Source organism: Fulmarus glacialis, unplaced genomic scaffold (genome assembly GCF_000690835.1).
Source record: "Fulmarus glacialis isolate BGI_N327 unplaced genomic scaffold, ASM69083v1 scaffold31079, whole genome shotgun sequence".
Taxonomy (NCBI): domain Eukaryota; kingdom Metazoa; phylum Chordata; class Aves; order Procellariiformes; family Procellariidae; genus Fulmarus; species Fulmarus glacialis.
Genome location: NW_009231994.1, coordinates 33 through 24,726, shown reverse-complemented (window position 1 = coordinate 24,726; position 24,694 = coordinate 33). Strand labels below are relative to the sequence as shown.

At 48.5% G+C, this 24,694-nt stretch overlaps 2 protein-coding genes across 2 annotated transcripts in view; one reads left to right on the top strand and one right to left on the bottom strand.

Moving 5' to 3' along the window:
• Nucleotides 1-8,978, top strand: part of PPL (periplakin) — a gene marked incomplete at its 5' end in the record, with an annotated part of 17,085 nt that extends 8,107 nt beyond the window's left edge. The window contains 10 exons of the mRNA XM_009584758.1: nucleotides 73-170; nucleotides 470-627; nucleotides 1,580-1,758; nucleotides 1,860-1,998; nucleotides 2,818-3,011; nucleotides 3,381-3,531; nucleotides 3,834-3,917; nucleotides 4,908-5,024; nucleotides 5,708-5,800; nucleotides 6,294-8,978. Coding sequence (XP_009583053.1) covers nucleotides 73-170; nucleotides 470-627; nucleotides 1,580-1,758; nucleotides 1,860-1,998; nucleotides 2,818-3,011; nucleotides 3,381-3,531; nucleotides 3,834-3,917; nucleotides 4,908-5,024; nucleotides 5,708-5,800; nucleotides 6,294-8,978 — 3,898 coding nt within the window. The remainder of the gene's footprint in view (nucleotides 1-72; nucleotides 171-469; nucleotides 628-1,579; nucleotides 1,759-1,859; nucleotides 1,999-2,817; nucleotides 3,012-3,380; nucleotides 3,532-3,833; nucleotides 3,918-4,907; nucleotides 5,025-5,707; nucleotides 5,801-6,293) is intronic.
• A 3,073-nt stretch (nucleotides 8,979-12,051) lies between these two features.
• On the bottom strand, nucleotides 12,052-24,282 carry UBN1 (ubinuclein 1; the record flags this gene model as incomplete). The annotated part of the gene is made up of 8 exons (XM_009584757.1): nucleotides 12,052-13,019; nucleotides 15,598-15,687; nucleotides 16,007-16,259; nucleotides 17,224-18,450; nucleotides 18,782-18,824; nucleotides 20,001-20,051; nucleotides 23,094-23,237; nucleotides 24,154-24,282. Coding segments are annotated over 8 exons (1,990 nt in total), but the record flags the coding sequence as incomplete, so codon positions are not given.
• Nucleotides 24,283-24,694: the final 412 nt, after the last annotated feature.

Here is a 24,694-nt window from a genome sequence, read left to right as displayed (position 1 = left end):
CCTGGAGCAGCGCCGGGATGGGCGACGGGGTGATGGACTCTGACCTCATGGCCACGCTGTCCCGTTTTGCAGAATTGCCAATCATTACGTGACCGTGAAGGAGAAGACGGCCAACTGCAAGAACGTCCTCCAGCAGCGTTACGAGGGGCTGAAGGCAGACAGCATTGGAGGTGCGGCTCTGGAAGGGCAGCCCGGGACTTGCCCCTTCCCAGGCACAAAAAGGCTGCTGTAGCTTTGAATTTAGGTGGTGGCCCACCTTAGGGGGGATGTCATCGACAGCTTCCCATCTCCTACGGGTCCTGGGGACAACAGTGTTGGGATGCGTGCAGGGGCAGAGCAGCCAGGCTGCGGTCGCAGCAGGCAGGGCTCGGGGAGTGGAGGGGGATGCGGGTTTTGCACTCACCAGTGGGATCGAGCCTAGACCCGGCTTCCAACCAGCTTTCACCTGGTCCCCCCCCTCGTTATCCAGATGCTGCATCGGTTCGGGGGCGCCAGCTTCTGGCAGGGCTGGAGAAAGTGAACAGCGACCTGGACAAGCAGGAGAAAGCAATAACGGCAAACCTCCGTCCACCGCTGGAGCAGAGTCGGGCTGTGCAGGACAGCACCGAGCGCTCCAAGGACCTGAAGGTACGGGGCTGTGGAAGCAGACAGACGGTGCTGTACAGGCACCGTGCTCCCAGGGGGTCTCCAGGGTGGTCCTCGGTATGCTGGGTGCTGTAAGCGCTCCCTGAGCCCAGGAGCATGCCGGCATGGAGTGATGCTTACAGCTGGCTGCTTCTTCCAGTGGAGATGGGGAGCAGCCCTTTGAGCGGCCTCAGAAGCCAAAAAACCTTTGCGCTGCTCCTGGCCCAGCTCGGTCACAGAAAGGTTGAATGGGAAAAAGGTGATGGCTACCGAGTGCGGGCTGTGAGGAAGAGAGGGGAGCCCTCCAGTTTTGATCCTGCCCATATTCTGAGCACAGCAGGGACGTTAACTTTGCCACCACCATCACCAGCTCAGAAAGGAGCAGGAAAACACTTATGGTCCAGGGCACTGTTTCTCCTTGTGGACCTGCTCCGCTAGGCTCCAGTGCTGGTAGCATCCTGCTCCTTCCCTCTCCTCCAGACCCCTAATTAAGCCAGGCTCTGTGCCACAAACCTCCCTGGGTTTAGGAGGAAGTTCAGGTCCTGGTTACATCACCTGCCGAGGGCTGTGGCAAAATCCAAGTGCCACCACAAGTGAAAGCAAATTGCTCCAACTGCCTGCAGCGCTTTGACGTCCAAGAATTCATCCGTCAGGCTGCAGAGCCCAACGGTCCCGATGAGTCCAGCATGTTTCTGACAGAGCTAGACCTGGTGGGAACCACTCCCCAGGCAGAGTTTCCTTGCTGAGGGCTAGCTAGCCTGCCCCAGAAGAGATACACGTCAACAGAAAATAACAGAAAATATCCTTTTGTCCCCTCCAGGGCTGAAAGGCACCTGCCATCAAACACAAGCCCTCAGCCCTGACCTCCCTTCTCACACTGGACTGCCAAGGGTCAGCTTCTTTGTAGCCACAAGGTCCTAGTTCAGTTGCTCTAAAGGCTTTATTCCTACTGCAGAACATCACCAATGAAGTCCGTTGCATTGAACCCGAGAAAATGAGGAAGATCCAGGAGTGCGAGGTCTTCATCGAATCCGTGCTGAACACTGGCAGCGCTACCTTGGTAAAGAACAAGGTGGAGAATACCAACAAGAAGTACGACCGCGTGGTCCAGCTGCTCGGCGCTGCCCAAGAGAAGTAAGTCATGGCTTAAGTCATGGCTTGAGCCCGGCATGACGTAGGATCCTCCAGGAGACAGGTACAGGCGTGCTTAAACACCTTTCCCCTTGTATCCACAGAGTTGAGGTGGCCACGCACCTCGAGAGGAGCCTCCAACAAGGCCGAGACCTGCTGTCTACCTACGAGAACAAACTGGTCATAGATGACACGGTACCGGAGGATTTGCGGGTGGTAGACCGTAAGAAAGAAGAGCTGCTGGTGAGTGTTGTCTCCAGCCAGTTTTCTACCCTATTGACATACTCCACACACAAAACCACTTCCCAAAAGCTGGGGTAATTGCTGCTCAACTCCCAAGCTTGAATCAGTTGGTAAAGGGATGGCTTCCTCCCGCTGGAGATGAGACCCCACGTTAACTGCAGCGACCCCCCCCCCGCTTTAAATGCAAACCCTGCCCATCCCCAAACCAGAAAGCAAATGCCAGTTGAATACTCGTGATTTGATGAAAGGACCAATGGAGAAGTGAAGGATAAAATGGTCTGGGGAAAGCAACGCAGAGGCCTGATACTTGAAAGAGATGGACCTAGCAAGGCTTTCAGAACAGTTATCGTTAGGACAAGCTACCGACCAAAATTGGCAATCCTTCTGCTCTAGAAAGGCCAAGAACTGGCTAGGCCAGAATTTTCTGTCCTTCTTCAGCTCTTCCATCAAGTCCCCAAGCTCAGACTAGCGTGCAGAAGGTTTCGCAGCTCCTTCTGGAGCTGTTGCGCTGGCAGGAGCAGGGTTTAAGGCTTGCGTAAGGAGCACCAAATATTTTGCACATAGTACGCCTGCTTTTAAAGGTTAACAGGTGGAGAAGGGAGCAAGAGCTAGCTTTTCTCCCCATCAGGTTTACCAGATGGCTCTGGTTACGATGCAAGCCTCTGACTTGCTTTCTCCGTAACAGTAGCGCTACTGCAGCTCAGCCGTTCCTTAGCATCCTCGGCAGCTCCAGTGCCGTAGCTGGAGTTGGTGGGGAACGCCAACAAAAGCCTGGCACGTGTGCAACCCCAGAAAATCCCTCTCCTGCTTTTTCGACAGGCCATGGGCACCGAGCTCCAATCCAAGAGGTTCTTGCTCAATGAAGCAGAGCAGAACTTGCTAAGGACGAAGACGTGCTCCAACACCCTGGCCAACAAGTTCCAGGAGCACTGCCCCGACATCGAACGGCAAGAAGCCGAGCTCTACAAACTCAACCAGCGCTTCAACAACCTCAGCAAGCAAATCGACCACAGGTGAGACAGAGGACAGGACCTAGCTAGGACTGGACCAGCCCGGAGAGCTGGGATATTTACAGTGGAGTTGGAACCACGGTGAATCTGGAAGAGGCATAACACCGTCATGGGAATGAGCAGTTGCAGAAGGGCTTCCAGGGAGGGCTAAGGAGGAATTGAGAGAGGTTCCTGGCATGCACTGGCTGGGTAGGTCTGGGCAGCCTTTAGGATCAAGTGCTCCTGCAACAGAAATGGGGACTTTGGCAGGAAAACAACTCTGGCTCAGATCTGTGTCTTTAGGGAGCAGGGGAAGCGGGGATGGGTTAAGAGGCGTTTGCAGAAGACACAAGAGATGTGACAGTACTGAAGCTGAGCTGATTTCCCCCACAGAACGCAGACCCTGCAGAAAGCAAAAAGCGCCTATTCCAACTACCGCACCAACTACGACAAAGTCAACCAGTTCCTGTGCAACATACCTAACTACGAGCCGCAGGAGACCGACAACATCCAGCAAGTGGAAATGAAGCTGAAGAACCAAGCGGTAATTCTTTCTGACAGCACCCTGGGCTCCACGGGGAGAGGAGAAGGAACAACACTAAAAGATAAGGAATAGAACTTAGACAGCTCCTGAACGTAAAATAGAAAAATATAAATACTTATTAGCTTTATTTATTTTTACGCCGTAAGGTCCCACTGTCCTACCTGTGCCTTGTTTACACGTAGCAGGGCAGCTCGAGAAGGTTGTAATTCTCGGTGTTGTAATTTTAATGGCAACCCTCAAAAAGGCTGAACAATGCGTTTGGATTTTGTGTCCCCTTTGACATGTATCTCTGTGCATGCCAGGCGCTCCTCAGTGACATTGCAAGCAAGGAACAGGAGGTGCAGAAGGTCTCTGCCACGGCTCAGCAATACCAGCAGGCAGTGAAGGTAAGGACTGCAATTCTGCCTGTTGGAGAACTTTAACATAGAATCATAGAGTAGTTTGGGTTGGAGGAGACCTTTAAAGGTCATCTAGTCCAACCCCCTGCCGTGGGCAGGGACATCTTCAACTAGATCAGGGTGCTCAGAGCCCCGTCCAACCTGACCTTGAATGTTCCCAGGGATGGGGCATCGACCACCTCTCTGGGCAACCTGTGCCAGTGTCTCACCACCCTCATTGTAAACAATTTCTCCCTTATATCTAGTCTGAATCTCCCCTCTTTTAGTTTAAAACCATCACCCCTTGTCCTGTCGCAACAGGCCCTGCTAAAAAGTCTGGCCCCATCTTTCTTATAAGCCCCTTTAAGTACTGAAAGGCCGCAATAAGGTCTCCCCGGAGCCTTCTCTTCTCCAGGCTGAACAACCCCAACTCTCTCAGCCCTTCTTCATGGCAGAGGTGTTCCATCCCCCTCACCATTTTTGTGGCCTCCTCTGGACCCGCTCCCACAGGTCCATGTCTGTCCTGTGCTGAGGACCCCAGAGCTGGACACAGCACTGCAGGGGGGGGTCTCACCAGAGCAGAGCAGCAGAATCACCTACATCCTACAAGGAGCCACCTAAAGAAAGCCCAGTGCCCTTGCTCAGTCAACTGATGAGCTAAAACCAGGTTATCTCTGCTCTGACATCATCTGGCCATTAGCATGGCAACTGTCTCAGATTTATTGTCTGTGAAAGGAAGGTTTCCACTCCAAGCCCGGCATCACTAAGACAACTAGAAGGTCAGCACACGCCTGGGGCTGTGCTCATATGGTCACAGGGCAGTACCCGACTCAGAACCTGCTGGGAGGTCCTGCCAACAGCTCCGGGTCCCACCATGCTCCGCAGCTCACCCAAAACACAGGTGAAGGAAAGAAGTCCCTAAAGCCAGGGTTTAGGAGGGACCTGCGCATGAAGGGGACCAAGAAATCTCACTTTCCTCCTGGGAACTTCTTCCCACAGGACTACGAGTTGGAAGCGGAGAAGTTACGGTCCATCCTCGACCTAGAGAACGGCCGGAACGGGTACATGAGCAAGAAGGCCAGGCTCCAGTCTCCAGCCGCGAAAGTGAAAGAGGAGGTAAATAAGGGGTGGCCTGCAGCGAGCTAAAGCCGATGACAGCTTATGGGGCCAATGGGGATTTTGCAAACTATTATAATTACTGTTGGTGACCTTGGTCCCAGAGGGGACTGCAGGGGAGGGCAGAGAATCAGGGGAGGAAGGGATTTTTCATCATTCTTAACCCTTTGGGCTGGGCTGGCCAGAATGAGAGAGGGAAAATGCTGGATTTAGCACTTTCTGAAAGGGGGAAGGCAGGAGAAAAGCCAAAAACCTGGAAGTTTTTTCCGCTCTCCAGACTTTCACACAGAGGATGAGATTTCACCGCCAAAGACTGCATGCTAGATAGAAATACTTACAGCGAGAGCAGGCCACAAGCTACTTATTTATGCAGAATCTGCTTGCTGCCTGCCTCAAACTCATCCTGCCTGTCGAGGCAGGCAGAAGTGTCCACCCAGTTCTTCCTCAGCTGCATCTCTTTTGTAATATCTTGAGCAGAAAACATACAGTATGACCATGAGAGTGTGTGTGCGCATGAGAATCACTCTTCCTCCCCAAAGCGTGGTGGATCACCGCTGTGGAAGGTTTTTAGAAGAGCACCCAGGGTTACTTCTTTAGGGCCTGGCCATTGTTTCGATTCAGCAGGTCTTAACCAAGCACCCCTGGTTCCATCACCATTTTCTCAACGCGTTTTTGTTCCATAGGAAGCTGTTTTGGCAGCCAAGTTCACCGAAGTAAATGCCGTGAACAAACAGAGGCTGCAGAACCTGGAGTTCGCTCAGAGCCTCCTGCGGCAGGTAAGCGATCAGCAGGGGCAACGTGATGCTGAAAATCGTGTCAATAATAAACACGTGTGTTTGCTGTTACAAGCTGAACTGGAAACAAATCTAGCTAGTGTTTCATGCCCCCAAAATCATTCATCAGCAGACACTTAAATCAGATAGACAACCCCTCCGTGTTTCCTGGTCCCATCTCCCACTGACCCTAGGAAGCTCCACATCGTTTTTAACGCTGCTTCTGCCAAACCCATGAATTAGTGTCCCCCGTGGCTAAAAGCTTTGTTTGGACAGCAACAGGCATCACAGAAAGCATTTCTCAGGCTGGGAACCCACAGAGCAGTTCAAGAGCAGCCTGTTTGCAAATCCCCCCTGTTCAGCATTTGCAATAGGCAACCTCCATTAACCAAGCTCAACATCCTCCTGTTGTTTTGTCACAGGAGGCACTGAAAATAAGAACCAAAAGTATGATTATTTGGGTTTTTTTGACTACACGTTCTTTTTTCAACAACAGCAACCAGAGATTCAAGGGACACAAGACTTTGTCCAGACCAAAAAATCCCTAAGGCCTGTGGAAGAAGTCTGGAAGTTGAAGAAAGAGCTTGAGGATGAGACTCAGCGTCGGCAACAGCTAGAAGCGGAGATCAAAGCCATTCAGAACAACATTGTCCACCTGCAAAACCAGAAGCCCCAAGAAACTGTTATTAAGAAAGAACTGCTGAAGAAAGTGCCTGACCCTCAGCTGGAGGAGAGCTTCCACAAACTGCAGCAAAACCTAGCAGAAGAGCAGCGCAAGAACCAGGTGCTCCAGGATGAGCTGGAGGCTCTTAAAATCAGGCTGCGTGTTTTGGAGCACGAGAAGAGGGAAGGAGGGCAGGAGTATATAGTGAAAGAGGTACTGCGTATTGAACAAGATAAGGCTCAAGCTGATGAAATCCTGAAGCTCAAAGAAGAGTTGGAAGAGCTCAGGAGGCAAGAAGGAACCAGAGAGAACGAAGTCATCCTTTTACGCCAACAAATCGCTGTGCTGTCCAGCGAGAAGAACAAAGAGCAGGAGAAGGTAACGGAGAAGGAGGTGCTGAAGCTGCAGAACGATCCCCAGCTGGAGATGGAATTCCGGATGTTGCAAGAGAACAAGCAGAGGGAGAGCGCCCTTCGGCAGAAGCACGAGGAAGAGCTCAGCTTCCTCCAGGACAAGCTCAAACGTCTTGAGAAGGAACGGGCCATTGCCGAGGGCAAAATTACCGTCAAGGAGGTGCTGAAGGTAGAGAAAGACTTAGCCATTGAGAGAGAGGTGAACGAGCTCCGGCGCCAGTACGAAGATGAGAAGTCCAAGGGTCGTTCCAACGAGCGGGAAAAGGCTGAGCTGCTCAGGAAGATCCAGCTGCTGGAGGAAGAGAACGCCAAGGTGGTTGTCCAGGAGAAAGTGCGTGAGATTGTGCGCCCAGATCCCAAGGCTGAAAATGAAGTTGCCAACCTTCGTTTGGAGCTGGTAGAGCAGGAGAGGAGATACCGAGGTGGTGACGAACAGCTGAAGAGCTGCCAGAATGAGTTGGCCGCTCTGAGGAACAGAGGGCCACTGGTAGAAGTCAAAGAAGTCATTAAGGAGGTCATTAAGTACAAGAATGATCCAGAAACTGAAAAGGAGCTACAGCGACTCCGGGAGGAAATCATAGAGAGGACAGGAGCAATTGAAAGAGCTGACCTTGAGATCTACCAGCTGAAACAAGAGATACAAGCTTTGAAAGATACCAAACCTCAAGTGCACATGAAGGAAGTTGTTCAAGAAATTCTGCAGTTTCGGGAAGACCCCAAGACTAGAGAGGAGGTAGAGTCTCTGAGAGTGCAGCTAGCAGATGAACAGATGAAACACATTGACCTGGAGAGGGAACGGCTACTCCAAGAAGAGAAAGTGAGACAGAAGGAGGAAGAACTTTCCCAGGTGAAGGAGAAAGTGGTCCAACAGGAAGTAGTGAAGTATGAGCAAGATCCTGCCTTGAAAGCTGAAGTCAACTCCTTCTCTCAGAGCATTGAGAGCGAGCTGAAGCAAATTGATTGCCTCCGTGAAGAACTCCGCAAGCTGCAGAGGAGGCGGTCTGAGCTAGAGCGTCAGCTAGAAGAACTTGAGAAAGAGAGACAGGCCCGCAGAGAGGCTGAACTGGAGGTGCAGAGGCTGAAGATTAGGTTGAATGAGTTGGAAGAACAGGAGAGGGAGACAACAGAACGAGTGACTGTGAAACAGAAAGTGATCCTTCAGCAAGATCCCCAGCAAGAGAAGGAGCACTCCCTCCTCAAGCTGGAGCTAGAAGAAGAAAAGCACCGGAGACAAGTCTTGCAAACTGAACTAGAAGCCTTGAGAAAGAAGCTCCTTTCTTTGGAGAAGATGGAGGTCAAAGAGAAAGTGGTCTTTTCAGAGAGCGTCCAAGTGGACAAAGGAGAAACGGAGTACGAGATTCAAAAGCTGAAGAGCAATCTGGAGGAAGAAAGTAGGCGTAAGAGGGAGCTAGATGCAGATATCAACCGCCTCGAAACCAGGCTGTCCGAGGTGGAATTCAACAACTCCAAGTCCTCAAAGGAGCTAGACTTACTAAGGGAGGAAAACCACAAACTGCACCTTGAGAAACAGAACCTGCTGATGGAAACAAGGAGACTGCAGTCAGAGATTGAACTCACAGCAACAGAAGCTCGGGATTTGAGAAACATGACCCACGTGGACAGTGGAATAAACCTGGACTCCAGATTCCAAGCTTTGGAAAGAGAGTTAGATGATCTGAAGCAGTTATCCAGAGAAAAAGACGCAGAGATCGAGCAACTCCAGAATCGCCTCAAGACAGTGGCTATCAAGAGGGAGCAAAGGGAGAACCACCTGAGGCGCTCCATTGTGGTCATTGACCCCGACACAGGAAAAGAAATGTCTCCAGAGGAAGCTCATGTGTTTGGCCTCATTGAATGGAGCCTGTTTGTCAAACTGAAGAGTCAGGAATGTGACTGGGAGGAGATCTCAATAAAGGGTCCCAACGGGGAATCATCTGTGATCCTCGACAGAAAGTCTGGTAGAGAGTTCTCAATTGAGGATGCCTTGAAGAGTGGAAGGCTAACCATGGCTCAGTACAACAGTTACCTCAACAAGGAGCTGTCGATCCAGGAGTTGGCAGTCTTGGTGTCCGGAAGTAATTACACAGCGCTCCCTCCACTTTAGAAACTTTTTCTTAAGAGCAGCTAGTCAGAGCTGCACCACTTGTTAGACTTCCAGATCACCGCAAATCCTTGCCCTCCTTTGCGTCTTCCAAAATGCTAGAGCCTCTGCCCCAGCCATGCTACGAAGCCACACTGCTTGCTGTCATACGCTGCAGAAAAGCACCACCAGTAGTGGAAAACACATTTGTCAGGACTACAGCAAAACCTTCTCCCCCTCTTCATCCCTACCTAATCACTCAGCCTAACAAAAACCAAGACAAAAAGCCTTAGGACAGTGAAGTACCTGAAGTCCAAGGACCTGCAGTTTCCTCAACGTATACTCGCGTAGTCACATAAAAAGCTGTATACAGCACTCACTAGAGAGACTGAAGGTCAAGATGACTCCGAGGTGACCAGCAGGAGCTGGTTACGTCAGCTGCATGTTGGTAAGCCAGACAGTTTCATCATGGACAACCGACTAAATGACAGGATCGTCCTCTGAGAAAACCAGCTCTGTAAAAACAAAGGTGTGCTACACATCTCAATTCACTATCACCACATCGATACCTAAACACCATCATTTTGTTCACCTACGTGCCTATGCTGCTGGGGAAGAGCGAAGCAGATGTAATTTGATGGCGTCAGCCGAGGATCCAGGAGGAGCATTCATACACCACAGAGGTCACCGAGAAGTACGTGAAGAGACGGCAGTGTTGCCAAACACAAGAGGGTAGTGTAAAGCATGCAGCTGTAACCAAACGCAGAGTGCCTTCGAAACACAGTTAGCTTACCTCATGGTTAAAAGCCATTTGTGCTGGTATTTTACTGATGGAGTTACATGCAGCTACATGTTTCATTTACTTGTGTAAGGGAATGGGAAATAGAGGGGAATTCTATTTATAGTACAAAATAAAAATGCAGCGGTTCCAATTAGAAGTTGGTTTTCCTTTATTAATTATGGCAGTCTCTTCATCTTTGGCTTTACAGAAAGATGCCATTTCAGAGTCAAAGTTAAAGAAAAATAAAAAAAAAAAAAAAAAAAAAAAAAAAAAAAAAGACTCTTCGTTTTAGCTGTTGACTCTTTTCCAAGAGGGAAATTGCTGGAGCAGCATTAGAGCCGGGACTAATTAGGAGCATTAGACGGGAGGGAACTGCACTAACGAATGGGACTATGGCTGCAGGAAAACAGGGAATTGCACTGGGATGGTCCCAGGGGCTTCCACATCTAGAGCACGTTCATTTCCTTTTTCCCAAATTTCGGCTAATACCCGAACCCCAGTAAACTCTGCCGTAAGCATTCACTGCACATCCATCCTGCCCTTGGGGATCAACACCATTATTTTACCTCTGTGAATGAGAGGATCACGCAGGATCCCACTGTTGCTCGGGGGTCTGAACCCCACTTGCTCTTTCCAGCAGATGTCAACTTCAAGCATCAGCAGGAGCACACTGAACGAGAACGTGCAATTCTACCACCACAACGGCTGAAGACAGAGTTGTAATTTACTTGCCACGTAAGAGACTTCAGTTAAAACAGTAAATAATTCATTAGTCACTCAAGAAACAAGATGATCAAGAGGTGATCATCTAAGCTGAAAGACAAATTCTTGAAAACAAAGTCATGAAACTAGAGGTAAGGAGATGGAAAAAAGCATTTTGGAAACTTTGAAACAATTTATTCAGTTGTTCTGTACAAGATTAACAGTTTTCATACCACCCCCACCATCTTCAGCAAGACAGTCCCAACACACACAAAAGAAAAAAAAAAAAAAAAAAGTAGTAACCCGCAGCTTTTACACCCGAAAGGAACTGCCATACGAAGTAAGTGCCACGGGAGCCTCGCCTCCCCACACCGTCACGAAAGCGTTGCAAGTTGCCCCGTCAAGGCAGAGCTGCCAGACTCCCGGCTCCCCATAAGCTGTCGGGTCTCGGCGTGGTTCTGCCTTGCTGCGACTCTGCTCCATACCATTCACTCATTCATTATAGCATGTAAAGAAAAAAATATCCCACAGAATTTCCACCAAATAAACATTTCCCTGAGGCAAGAGGCTTCGCTAAATTCCTAGAAGGAGGGCATTCTGCTCTGGCCACGCACACGGGTGCCTCCCAGCAGAAGCATTCAAGTGAAAGCAAAGAGAGGGAGTAGAACCAGTACCTCGAGTCACTCGCTGAGGGCTCCTATCCTGCCAGGTGTTGGAACGCTCTTTACGCTACCACGGGAAGTTGAAGGTGCAAAGTACCTCTCAGGATTAGGCCTTCAACGGGAACCATGCGACATCCACTGCTCAGAGTCCATCCATAACTGCTGTGCTTAGTTTTAATAACACAAGTTCTGTCTTTGGCTCTTTTGCTACAACCTAGGTATCTTCTGTAAACGAATTTTAAATCTGAGCTGCATTTCTTTTTTAAAATACAAACAATGCACTGATCTTGGGAAATTATGTATCAGCTCAAATTGAAAACAGTCCGTCTTGGATATTACCAAAAATGGGGAAAACTAAAGCAGGTATTTGCTGGTATACTCAGTGTCAGCATCCTTCCCCAAAGCTCAGGAAGGAAGGCTGCAAGCTTTTGCTCGAATTACCAGTACAGTCTCTGCGGATCAGCACTACTACTGCATGATTCAGATGTGGCTGTGGGGCCTGAGAAAAGGCAGACTGGGGGAAGAGCAGAAAATCAAAACCCATAAAGCTCAGTTGGAACCACAGCCCGCCCTTAGCTACACACAGGTTGAAAGGGTGTGCTCAGGAGAAGTATTCAGGTGCAAGAGTTAAAAAATTAAAAAGAAAAGACACACCCCAATTCTAGATGGTCCCCATTCCTGCAGCTGTGACAAGCACATGATCCTAGTGCAGAAATCATCGAGGAGAGCAATACTATTCTCTGGAATTCATTTGACTAGTAGTGACCTTGGTTAATCTAGATCATTCCCTCTGCCCACCAAAGAGATCCTAACTGACGACCCTAGGAAAGAATGGCTTTAGGGGAGGGTCTGGAACCCACTTGCACAAACTCGGATAAGAACTGGTGCTCTTGCTGGATTTGGTACTGTGTTCTCAGTCACCAAGACACCATTGAAGTCCAGACAGTGCAGCTTTTTTTTTGATGTGCAACCATAAAAAGCTCTATTAAATAAAACAGAATACATTTTAAATACAGAATGATTAAAAAAGGGTTGAGGAGCACACAAAACAGGGCTGAAATGCGTGTCACTAGTCCATTCTTGCTCCACCATAAAAGGCACTGGAATTATGTCTTCCTATACACGTGACATGCTGAGAAGCGTCCCATTCAATCCAATGCATTCGATGGTAATGAGGATAAAACTGAGCAGGAGGAAAAAAAATCCAAAACCCAAAAGAAGTAAAATTCTCAAAGTCAACAACTGCATCTAAAAACGTCTCTCTAAAGAGTCTTCCTTCTCCTCCAGAGGGGAACATCAGGTGGTTCATTAGATTCACCACACAGGAAATGTGAAGTCCTCCTATTAACTGTAGCACAGTTTTATAGTACAATTGAAAAGTTAGTCAAACGTCTTCAGAAAGCACTGGCAGTGCTAGAATTATCCAAGTAAATCCAAAGCAGAAGAAAGAAGCACCTTTCATACCCTCCACTCGGAGACCAAGGAGGTAACTGGACTTGGAGGTACTTGGCAGATATAGACACAGGTGGGCAGGAATCCACTGCAAGAAAGCCAAGCCACCCGAGCCTCCCTGCGAGTTCTAGCTCCTGCCAGTGCCAGGGAATGCGTGAAGGGCAGCAGCAATAAAACAGTGCTACAAAATGCTTCTCTCATTAGGGCATGGCTCAAGGTGGCCCTTTGTGTGGGGCTTAGCTCTGAAAGCCTCTGAGCAAACGCACCAATGAGTTCCTCATTGCGGTTCAGTCTCTCCAGTTGTCGTGAGGACAAAGAAAAGAAAAAAAAAAAAGACACAGCTGGTATCCAAAGTTCATGACCTGTTCCTCTTGGTTTTATCCTATGTGTGCTCTAGCTCCCCTCCTTGCAGATGTCACAACTTGCGCTGCTGTGCATTGGACCCTTTGCCGTGAAGCTGAGAAGCATCTGAAAGAAAATAAAATCAAGTGGGAAGGGGGTTCGGCATCAGCTCCACGGAGCTGCGTGCAGTTGGGGCGGACAGATCTCTCCGCACAAAGACCTCCTTTTCCCTTCCAGCACCAAGGAATCAGGGGGTAAGAGGAGGTGCTTGGAGACATCTCACAATGGGGATGCCTGCGCCTGAGTAAGGGTTGCAGGAAGCACTGAGGGTCTCCTGTGGCCTCCCAGAAAAAGCACCACGGCACAGATTCAGATTGCTCATCGACTAGCTAGCCGATGCCCTTCTCTAAAAGCCACCCTACCATGTCTCCCCATCTAGGAAACTAGAAATACATGGTACTGGCTGCCTTGCATCTAAAGGTGGTTTGAAATAACAGTTAGTACACCTTTGTCGTTGTAATGAAGGCTTTAGGTTCCCACTGATAGCAACAGGAATCATAGGAATCTAACCACTGAAGTAACAGAAAGGAACAGACATGGAGGGAAAAGAGAAAATGCACCGAAGAGAGAAAAAGGAAGGAAGTTTAAGGATGCAGAAGTTTTCCAGGAGCAATTAGAACTACCATCAGACTATGACGAACAAATGGGTGTACTGAGAGGTGCAGTTAAGCAGCAGTGGCACCGAGCAGTGTGGCAACAGCTTCTTCTCCAGGACAAGGACAGTTCATTCCATGCAAGAGCTCAGTCCCAGCACATCACATTTCTAAAGCGAGCAGTCAGAACCATCGCCACAGCACCAGCACACAGGCACCTCCACCAGCAAATACAGCAGTGACAACACACAAGCAAGCACTGGATGCTCCTTGCTCAAATGCTTTTTGATGAATGCTGGTATAAGCACTTTTGTTTAAGACATCAACGTTTCCTTGCATTTGTAGCAACCGCCCAACACACCAGAGTCCTCGCAGCTTTCAGACAGAGCAATGCAGCTCTGGCCATCTGCTTATACAGCCAACCACAGTTTATTCCACAAAACAAATCAATACCTTTTAAGATTATGGTGATCACTTAAATATCTACTGTGTTCTTCTACAAAACACCACAATTGGTAATACTCCCAGAGATGATAGCACTAGGCTCAATCTCCAATCTTTATGTGAAAACACCAAGTGAGAAAGCGGGTCCCTGCTGAAGCTGTCTCACTGGTCAGTTTTTCTTCACTTATTCCTAGTCACCTTTTGTCTACTCGCAGCTTCTAGCACTATGTCCTGCTTAAGAGCAGCAGTCCACCAAAAAATTCTTTTGTTATAAGCCCTATAAGCAACAGTGAAGTAACCACTCTAAATTCCCTCAAATAATGGGACAGAGAACTCCTTCTCAGTGACACAGAATACGTTTCACATCCCACGTTCAAACCGAAATCAATCATCTCACTCTCCAGTAACCGTGAATTTGCAAACAGAAAGGAAGGGTCTGTCACACCAGGGATTGCTGCTAGTACCTCCTTCTTCTGCTCCACCGCATCAGAGTAGCGTAACAACCTGCCACAGACAAACTTCAGCGAAAGAAGCACAGACGACAAATTCTTCGAATTTTCACCAGTGCACAGCACTCTTCTTTCTTCATCAAACAAGCACTGCGCTCAGCAGTCAAGGGCATTTTACCCCATGAATGCTACAGGAGGCCACATAAACTCCGGTGGGTTATCCACGCATCTAATGGCCCCAGTGCCACAATACCAGGCTAGCACATCCACTCCTAAATCAGGCTCGTATTGCCCAGTAAGACAATCACAACAGGAGCAGGTACTAAGACAGCAGCACTGAACCGCACTGAAGTGCTAAAGAACACTTGATCAAGAAAGCAGAAATAGCAATTACCAATGGGATAAGCAACTCCCTGAAGCAGATAAGCCTGATCTGCTGGCCCTGCATTTCGATTTTTTGAATGCTGCATGGGTCCCTCTTACTCGCCTCCTTCCTCCACAGTGCTACTGTATTTACACATGCTCACAGCCCACCAGGCAGGACTCCATTTACGAGCAGAGAAGGTGTTCTTCGGAAATCTCCTGTTTTATGCATTCTTCTGCAGGCATCAAACTGGGGCAGGAACAGGCTTAACTGCAAAATCATCACATTGTCAACACCAGTAAAGCAGTCTCCATTTACACTACAAACTTGTCACGAAGGAGATGCAGGCAATTAGCTCAGTGCACAGATGCAAGACATTCTGGTCTGACACATTTTATATAGGTCACCAAAAACAAAACTCCACAGAGCCAGAATATTCATTCCTGGGCAGTCCTAGCAGACTGTGCATAAACATCCACAGCTTTAATCCCGGCAGGGTAATTCTTCACCACGACGCAAGCAGCAAAGCTGAGTACCTCCAGGAACCAACACTTGCTATAAGCACTGAGGGCTCATTATTCCAGAAACACACAAGTTTGCCCTGGCTAACTAAACAGTGAAGGACAGAGGGCTGTGCCTCGCTTTGTATCTCGGGGAGGCCGCAGGTTTTAGCAACGACTGCACCGGTCGGACAACGTAGACAACCACTTTGCTTTCACCCCTGGAGGAAGTATCTGCTGAGATAGAGGATGACTCACGGCGCAGAAGACAAACACGACCGTCTGACAAGTTACCTGGCAAACTTTGCGGTAAATGAGTGGACAGGGCAGAATGTGGGAGTGACGCTGCATGGTGGGGGCTGGAGTGCAAGCCAGCTAGAAGACCTAGAGAGAAAAACAAAGAAAGGAGAGGGGAAAAAAAGAACAAATACACATCTAAGACAGAAATGAGCAGAAGAGCTGCAGCAGTTAGCCTATAGCTCAGCTTCTAGCTATTGGGACTTCTGGGCTAGCTATAGAGATGTGCCCAAGGTTCTCCAAATGCAACCGCTGGAGATTTAAGTGCAGGAACTACAGCATGAAGCAACAGCAAGAGAGATGGGTTGGTCTGCAATGGGTTAACACAGCAGAGCATTGGCGTTCTTGTTATTTGACAGCACAGGCACAAGTAACACACACATGCATGACTAGGAAGGATACTCACTGTGGCCAAGGCCATGGTGGAAAGTTCCTGGAGCAGGTCCCGTAACTATTGCATCCTTTGATACTCCTGCTTTTGGGGAGGAGTCTGAACTGAAGGAGATGACATGAAGAGGGAAGGAATGAATAGGAGAGATAATACCTAACGGGGTGGAGCTCAGGGCAGCTGGCAGCTTTGGATTGCTGGACTTGTAGGATGGAGCCAGTACACTTAACGAGGAAGAACTCGTTAGCAGCACTGCTCCACTAGTTCCTTTCTGAAAAGCAATAGAAAAGGTCAGTCAGGAGTAGGAAAACCAAGGCATAGCATCATTCATACTTAAAGAAGAACTGCAAAATATAGAGCGCTCAAGTATTCCTCCTTGCAAGAAGCGCCCTCCCAGCCAGGGCCCAGGCACTGCCAACTCCTGAGGCCATCTGGAGGTGCCCAGGACACTGGCCATCCAGCTGCTGGATGCTAAGCTCTTTTAAGTGTGACCATACTGGATTTCTCTCTGTTGTTCCCTTACTCTGGAACTGTGCCTCCATTAGGCAGAGGAAAAGCTTACACACTGCCTGTGAGTTCCAGGGCGGATGCTTCTACTCACTTCTAGCAGAGTATCACTGCTGACAACTGAAGGCACCAAGGTTTGGTGTACCCCTGCACCCAAGAACGTTATCTGAGATCTCTCCCATGGAGAGAGATACCACCGGGGAATGCTTTTCAGCTCTCCATCTCAGTAACAGACAAGGTACACAGGCTGAGCAGTACATGGTTTTCAGGCCCATTTAAATATACTCATTTAATTGCCCAGCTCTTTCCACATGCCACAAAAGAAAGCAGATATGAGCAGCCAACAACAAATTAATCCTACAGCGTTAGGAACGATTACTGTTTTGCTATAGATGAAAATTAAGGTCCTTATATCATTAAATACAATGGCTGAAGAATACAAGTCTGTATAGGTAACCCAGGAGTCCTTCATGAGACATTATTGAACAGTATTTTGCTCAGTTGTTACTTTAAGCTGAAAATGAAAGCTTGAATTCTGGAGTGCAAGCCCGTGGCAAAGGCCAGGACTCCCTAGCCTAAGCAGCCAAGATCCAGACAGTCATTCAAGAATTTCAGGAAATTCTTTTGAAGTCATCACTTTATGGCAGGTCTGAACAAGTTAGAAGATGGCCTGACACAGTGCCATGCGTTCTCCTGGCTTTAGGCTAGGCCAGCACACCCCTGCTTACCGGCACAGAGGTAGAAGATGCGGTGCTGCTAACAACAGCTGGCTTTAGGGAGGAGGTCAGCAATTTGGCCACTCCTTGAGTGCCCCCGCTAGAATCTCCGTTTGAACCTCCGGGAGGTGCCACCAGAGTCAGCTTCTGCGAAACGGGAGTCTTCTTCACCGAGGAGCTGGAGGACGGGCGGCTGGACGCCTGGCCCGAGGAAGGGGTCTGCACACTGGGCAGCAAGCTCCCAGAGGAGCAGCCCTGGTTTGCAGAAGCTCCAGATGAGGAGCTGCTGGAAGAAGACCCGTGCTTGGAGAGGGAACCAGAAACGAAGGGCGATTTGTAAGATTGTCCTGAAGAGCTAGAGCCACTTGAGTGCTTTCCTGTGTAGCTGAGAGATGATGAGGATGAGCCTGCGCTCTTGTGGGAGCTGCCGGAGTTTTGGGTGCTGCCTGGTGACGCAGAGGAATGGAAGCTCTGAGCTTTGGTTGATGACTTGACCTGCTGGAGGAGGGAGCGTTGGGGCAGTGGGGAGGAGGACTTGGGATTCTGCAGTTTGACAAACGGAGCCGGGGAGGTGAAAGTTTTCTGTAGCTGGCTGCCTGAGTGAAAGACCTTCACCTGAGAACCCGGCACTGGGGTGGAGGTCTGAGGCCCGTGGCTTGGCCGGACCAGGCTGTGGTGTTTCTGTTTAGCCTGGTGTGCATCAGGAAGGATTTTGCTGGGGGAGGCTTGGCAAGAGAGCTCTTTGTAATTAGAGTTCTCTGCCTTTTTGTCTTGAGAAGATTGGCCCAATGCCAGGGCCTGCTCAGCCAGGAAATTTAGCGGAGACTGGAGGGAACCAGAGGATGATGTAGGGGCAGGGTTGGACTTTGGAAATGTCCTCTTCTCCTCTGAGGATGCAAGAGTTGGGATCTTCTCTGATGGAGCTTTTGGAGCTCCAGGAAGAGTAAAGTCAGGGCTCCCTCCCGCTCTGCTGTTCAGCACAGCCAGTTCCTTAGAGACTGCTTCGAGGGAGGAAGTGGGATTATGAATTAAGTCCTCATCCAAGGAGTCATCCATGAAGGTAGCCGGAGTGCCAGTGCTGCTGGCTGCTTGGGCTGTCCCAAGGGACAAGAGTTCTCTGGTTTGGGCACTGATGCCCAGAGCTCCTCCCTGGGGCTCTGAAGACAGAGCTAAGGTGCTGCTTGAGTGCATCGAAGGAACAGAAACCGACACCTTTTTATCTGGCTTGCAGGAAGATTCCTGGAACAAAACCACAAGAGAAGGCAGAGTGAGAAGAGAAGCAGGGTTTTCTGCTGAAAAGGGAAGGGAAGGTTCCTGATTTGGGGATAAAAGGCAGAATAGGCATGTTCTGTGCCAGCCATCCCCCCGCCTCCCTCCCGACTGCTGCTGCCATCAATTTTAGCTGCTGTTTTAGTTGTTTTTTTAAGCCCAATACTGACTAAAGCTATTTCACAGTACAACTTCCTTGTACCTAATGTATAGAAACAAGGCTCAAATATAGGATTTAAGATGGCAGACACTTGACTCTTGGTGTATGTCAACCATGAGAACCAGAAAACAAAGAACTCACCTTCACTTTCACCTTAGTAGGAGCTATAACTTTCTTCTTCACCCTGTTTTGAGGGAGACAAAAGAAACATGGCTCACTGAATGCCCGCAGGGAAGCATCCAATTAGGGAGCACACTTGGGCCCTGTTAATGATGATCCACTGAGTCTTTTGCAAAGAACCAAGGGAACAGAGGCAGCATCTCAGGTTGCTAGGATTCAAAACCGTATGACATTTGGTTGCTGCTCTAGGAAGCCCCAACTCCCACACAGGGGAATGAATTAGGGATCGGAGCAGAGTCTTGAAATGGTAGCAGAGCAGTGAAAGCACTCAACAGACACACCGTGTACCGGCTGCAGGGCTAGGAGCTTCTACAGGAACCCACTGCTGACCTGACTAATAGCAATACCCAGAGAGAAACTGATACAGAGACTGTTTTGGAGAAAAGTTACACATTTCTTTTAGGTTCCCAGAAGAAGTCAAGGATGCAAAAGCATCTGCCAAATTCACGGAAAATAGATCATTTGGTCTGGTCAGATGCAATCTCTGGTACAAGACATCCCTGAAGGCCAGAATGGTATGGCTGAGGGAAGGATGACTCTGCACTCTATTTCATACTCTTTCTCACACTTCCCCTTGCTCATCCAGTGCCAAGAACAGGACCGTCTGTCAAACAGACATCAGCCTAAGTCCATATCATCATCTATTATAGACTGCCAGCAAGATCCATGAGACCCTTTGGCATTAAAGCACCTGCCCAGCTGGATTCCAATGGCTCTCTTGGTTTGTCACCCACAAGCCTGTTTCACCCATCTTCACTAGCTTGAGCTCATTGTACCCCTCCTTTAACCAGGCAACAAGAAAGAGGGAATCCAGAATCCAGTAAGGACCAACTGAACAGGTAGCAATAATCACAGTGCTGGCATCACGCTCCGTTTTACCTTGATCTGCCTCCCAGGGACTAGCACAGAGGCCTGACTCCAGTCTGTTGAACAAGGCCAGGAGGCAACCTGGAAAAGTTCTTATCTCTGAGCTTACTGTAAGGCTAAAGCACCTCAGGAAGGCTGTTGTTGGGAGATGTCACACACAAAGGACTCCTCTCCCTAGACCTCCCCAAATGAAGCAGCGCCAAACTATCTGATGGGAGCCAAGCAAGCTCAGGTGCTTCTGTATGATCCACCCAGGCCCCAGGGAACGGAGTTCACCAGTTATCACTCCAAAGCAATGCTGCGCGATACTCACAGGACTGATGTGAGGTGTCCATGTACACGCCTGCTCTCCTTAAACAGTGTCCTAAGAAGGGAAGAGAGCAATGAGAAGTGATATCCAGCAAGACCCAGTAGAGCAGCTGGGATCACTGGAGACAGAGCTGCACAGTACAGCAGGGGACTTAGTGAAATTAAAACCACAGAGAGCAAACAAATATTCATCGCTTTTCCAGGAAAATCCTGTTGAATTCCCCCACACAATTCCATTTCTGGGGAGCTATGCTTGTAGGCGCTGGAAAGGCCGTTAAGGCAGTTGTTGGACAATAACTAAGGAAAAAGCTCTATCAGCTTAAAAAGCTGACAGCCAACTGGAGAGGCAGTACCATCATTCAAGCTGGGCGTTACTGCTGCCACAGATCACCCAAGAGAGCTGGCAGATCATACAAGAACTCTTCACCAACTTCAAGAGAGAAAGGTTACCTTCCCTTGCCTCACTACAGCAATATGGATGAGAAGCCTTCGCACATCGCATGTCTCTGTTGCCTTTGCATCCCCAGCCAACAGCTGAGGTGACTTCTTAAATCAGCACAACCATTTCTGTAACAGTTGACTAACCACAACCAATAAATAGAGCTTCATCCAAAACCCTTTACTACTGAGGCTAAGTAAACCAGAATCTCACACAAACACTACTTCACCCAAAACAGCTGCCGCTCAGCTGCCGCCTTAGATGTCAGGGTGAGAAGCTTATAAATACACCTTCAGTACTGGCATATGGAATATGCTTCCCGTCTGCTATTAACAGCCTGACAAACTCTTTTGTCATCCTTTTTCTTTTAAAAAGGAAACTTATTTTAACCTTATATTCTGTTAATCGCCTTTTAATGCTACCTGAGAAACTGGAATCATGGCAGGGCCTCTCTGAACTCATACACAAAGTTGCTACTCTGTCCATCTTCAAGCTCTTCTTAAAGATGAACTTCTGTGATCATGATGACAGTGAATCAAGCTGACTTGACCACAAAATTGTTTACAATTCTCCTAGTGTTGCCAATCCCTCCATTCCCCTTCTGTGTGGCTGTCAGTCTATCCTCTGTCTTTAAACGACAAAGTCATAGAATCATAGAGTATCTCAAGCTGGAAGGGACCCATAAGGATCATCAAGTCCAACTCCATCAGGTCCCAGCAGGAGAAACCATTGTCCTTGAGCCATTGGAAAGCAACCAGGAAAACCGCTTTTATTCAGTCATTCTGTAATTAACTTCACTGGAAGGCCCTCCTACACTGAGTCTTAGGTGAAAATCTGTATGCCCACGAACAGTTTCACCTACAAACTAGGGGGAAAAGATTTTAATTTCCTTTATTCAAAGAAAAGAGTTTTTAAAATTTGGCAAGCTAAGGCCCTCAAGCTGGTAATATCCTCATTAACTAAGTAGGAATCTGCACTCTCCTCTTAATGCCATCATTCACCTCCCGTACACTAAAACAACACACTACAACCATGCACATGCTACTGCAGTAGGTGGCCATGGACTTTTCCAAATGGATCTGTAACGTGCTACACAAACTTACTGCCCTTAAGAACTGGTACCTACTTCTTCCTTTATCCCCCATGAAAGCCAAAAAGCAAATTCAGCAGACAGAAGAAGACAGCGCTGCCCAGCTCTTTCAACGCAAAGAGATAGAGATTCCAGCAGTAAGACTGTACAGTTGTCCTTTCTTTAAAACTATTGAGCAAAACAAAGCAGGCCAGAAGCTGATGACAGTCCCAGCAGAATGACTGCAATTCGTATGGTTCTCTGCAATTGCCAGCTCAATGGCATGGATGATGGAGGGCGTGAAAGAGCAGGAAACAGCAGTGAAGACACCAGATAGGGTAAAGAAAACCACACCAAATTCCTACTTACTCTGCTCTCTGATGTGCAAGTCCGAAGCCCCTAAAACTTTCTGCTTTGCTTGCTTTTGGGAATACTCTAGGATCTAGGGAAGACTTCGCAAAGTGTCTGAAAAATGTATCCTTCGTGAGACAGATTACAAAGTGATCCTTTGTAATACAGATTCAAGAAACCACAGGCCAGTCAGCCTCACCTCAGTCCCGGTTCTACCTTGTAACTTGTCACTGCCAGTGGCATCCATCAGAGGTCAATACGGGGGCCAAGACTACTCAACACTGTCATTTACAACCTGGACGACAGCACGGACTGCAGTCTCAATAAGTTTGAGGGTGATATGAAAACGGAGGGAGGGGGAAGAATATGTTGGAGGGCAGGGCTGCCATTCACAGGGACCTGGACAGGCTGGAGAAAGGAGCCAACACAAACCTTGTGAAGTTCAACAAAGACAAACGCAAAGTCCTGCAGCTGGGATGGAATAACCTCACACAGCAACACAGGCTGGGGGCCAACTGGCTATGTAGCAGCCTTGCAGAAAAGGACCCAGGGGTCCTGGTGGACAAGTTGAACATGAGCCACTGCTACAAGGGTGGACTGCTGAGAGCTAACTATATACTGGCAGGTATTAGCAAGAGCACAGCCAGCAGCAGTTCAAGTGCTTATTCCCCTCTGTTTAGCACTTGTGAGGTCACATCTGGATACAGCATCCAGCTTCAGGGTCCCCACAATACAAGAGAGATGTCGACAAACTGGAGACAGTCCAGAGCCACTAAGGTGGCTGAGGAACAGGGACACAGGACATACAAGGAGAGGTGGAGGGAACTGGGTTTGCTTAGCCTGGAAAATGAGAAAACCGAGGCAGGATCTAATGGCAGTCTTCCACTACCTAAAGAGTTGGGGGGCGGGGAGCCACGAAGCAGATGGAGCCAGACCATTCTCAAAGGTGCACAGTAAAAAGCAAAAAGAGGGAATATTCAGTTCAGTGCAGCAAGGGGAATTCTGATTGGAAATAAGGAGAAAAGATTTCACGAAGAATGATTAAGTATCAGAACAGGGACCCAGAGATGCTGCAGTAATCTCCATCCTTGGAGATTTCCAGAACTCCATAGGACAAGGCCCTGAACACTCTCATCTAACTTTGAAGCTAGCCATTCTTTGAACAGGGGTAGGACTAATGACCTTCCGAGGTCCCTTATGACAAGGAATCCCTGCAGTACAACTTGATTCTTGCTCACCTGGCCTGCATCCAGCCTTTTGGCCAAAGGGGCTTCACCTCTCCATCTAGGAAGGTCTTCACATAATCCTCTAGAGACTGAGCCTTATTCTTGTCAAGGTCATAACCATCCAACTTAATCTTCACCAAGTGGCAAAGCAGCTCCCTGAAGAACAGGAAGATTTCAAATACAGTTACGCAGATTAACTTTCCCCAGTTGGAGGTCATTCTGTTTATCCGGGGCTGGATAAATATGCCAAGACACGTCTGGCTCTGCATAACACCTTGCTAATAAAACCAACCCTGCACTGCCTCCGCAAGAAAGAGGAAGGGAAAGGCACATCCCTCGCTCTGTGTGTGCACGCACTTCGATGCGCCGCGGAGAAAAGCCTTCTTACCCCTTCCCATTTTAATATCCCGAAACAGCAGAGGTAGTAAACCAGTGCCAGAATTACAGGCGTCATAAACAACCGCAGAACTGAACCGCTCTGCAGTTTTTTTGAGAGGCAACGAGAAGGCAGGAAGTGAAGCTTGCTTGGTTCTAAATGAATCAGCCATCTACAGAGCAGCACCCCAATTTGTTACAGAATAAGATGAAGACAGCGTGATTGATTCTCATTTCATCCTTTGCCACTTGCCCCTTCACCCAGCATCCTGTTCTTTGTCAGACCCCTGGGTGCCAGGGGCAGCAATCCCCATGAGCTTTAACTGCTTTCACAAGCACAAATCTGGTCTGGTTAAGAGTCTAGTCTGTAGGATTTCAGCAATTCAGCCAAGTTCCTTCTTTTCCCAAAGCTCTGTCCCTCTCCTTTGGCCTCTGCACAGAGGCTTCTTAGCACTTCTCTCAGAGTTGGCCTGTGCCTGAAATCAGTTTAGTTTTGCAATGTATATAAGGCTGAGATTTAATAAATGCAATAGTGGATTCCATAAACAGCACAGTCTGCCACAAACCTCCAAGCTGACTGTTAATACAGATGATCAGCGCTGCTCTGAAAACAAGATACCAATACTGAAATGCTTCACTTCCAACTGCATAGAATAAGACAAGTCACGGGTTCAATTAATTTCTAAATTATGCAAACCTGATTTCATCATTCCATTGAAATTTCTTTCGCGGTCCCATGACGCGCTTCCCTCCTTTTTCTTCATCCTCCTCCTCATCAGAACAAACTCGGTCTCGCTGCTCTTTGTCCTTTTCCTCTTCCAGCATCCTAAAAAGGAGACAGAGATAATGCGGAAGTCATTGTCCTGGAGATTCAAGGACAAGTATCTCTGAACAACACTGTTCAGAGGTCTCAATAGTCAGTGATAACACACGCATGGGAAGAGGGCTTAAGTCTCCTGCTTTGGGTACAAGCTGAGCTAAGCGCTCAAGGTTAAGAAATCTCTCAATATTGTGTAAGAAAGACCACGGGACTAATCCAGCCTGACTGTTCCCAGACTGCCATGTTCCTAAAGACACTTCAGCCAAGTCCTGGTCCCATTAATGCTGCTGTAGTTGACATCGCCATAGATAACAGAAAGAATGCACACAGCTTAATTAGGCCAATTAATGCCTGTCAGCAATTTTTGACTACAGAACAAAAACAGGTGGTAAACTTCATGAGAGCAGCCTACAGGTCA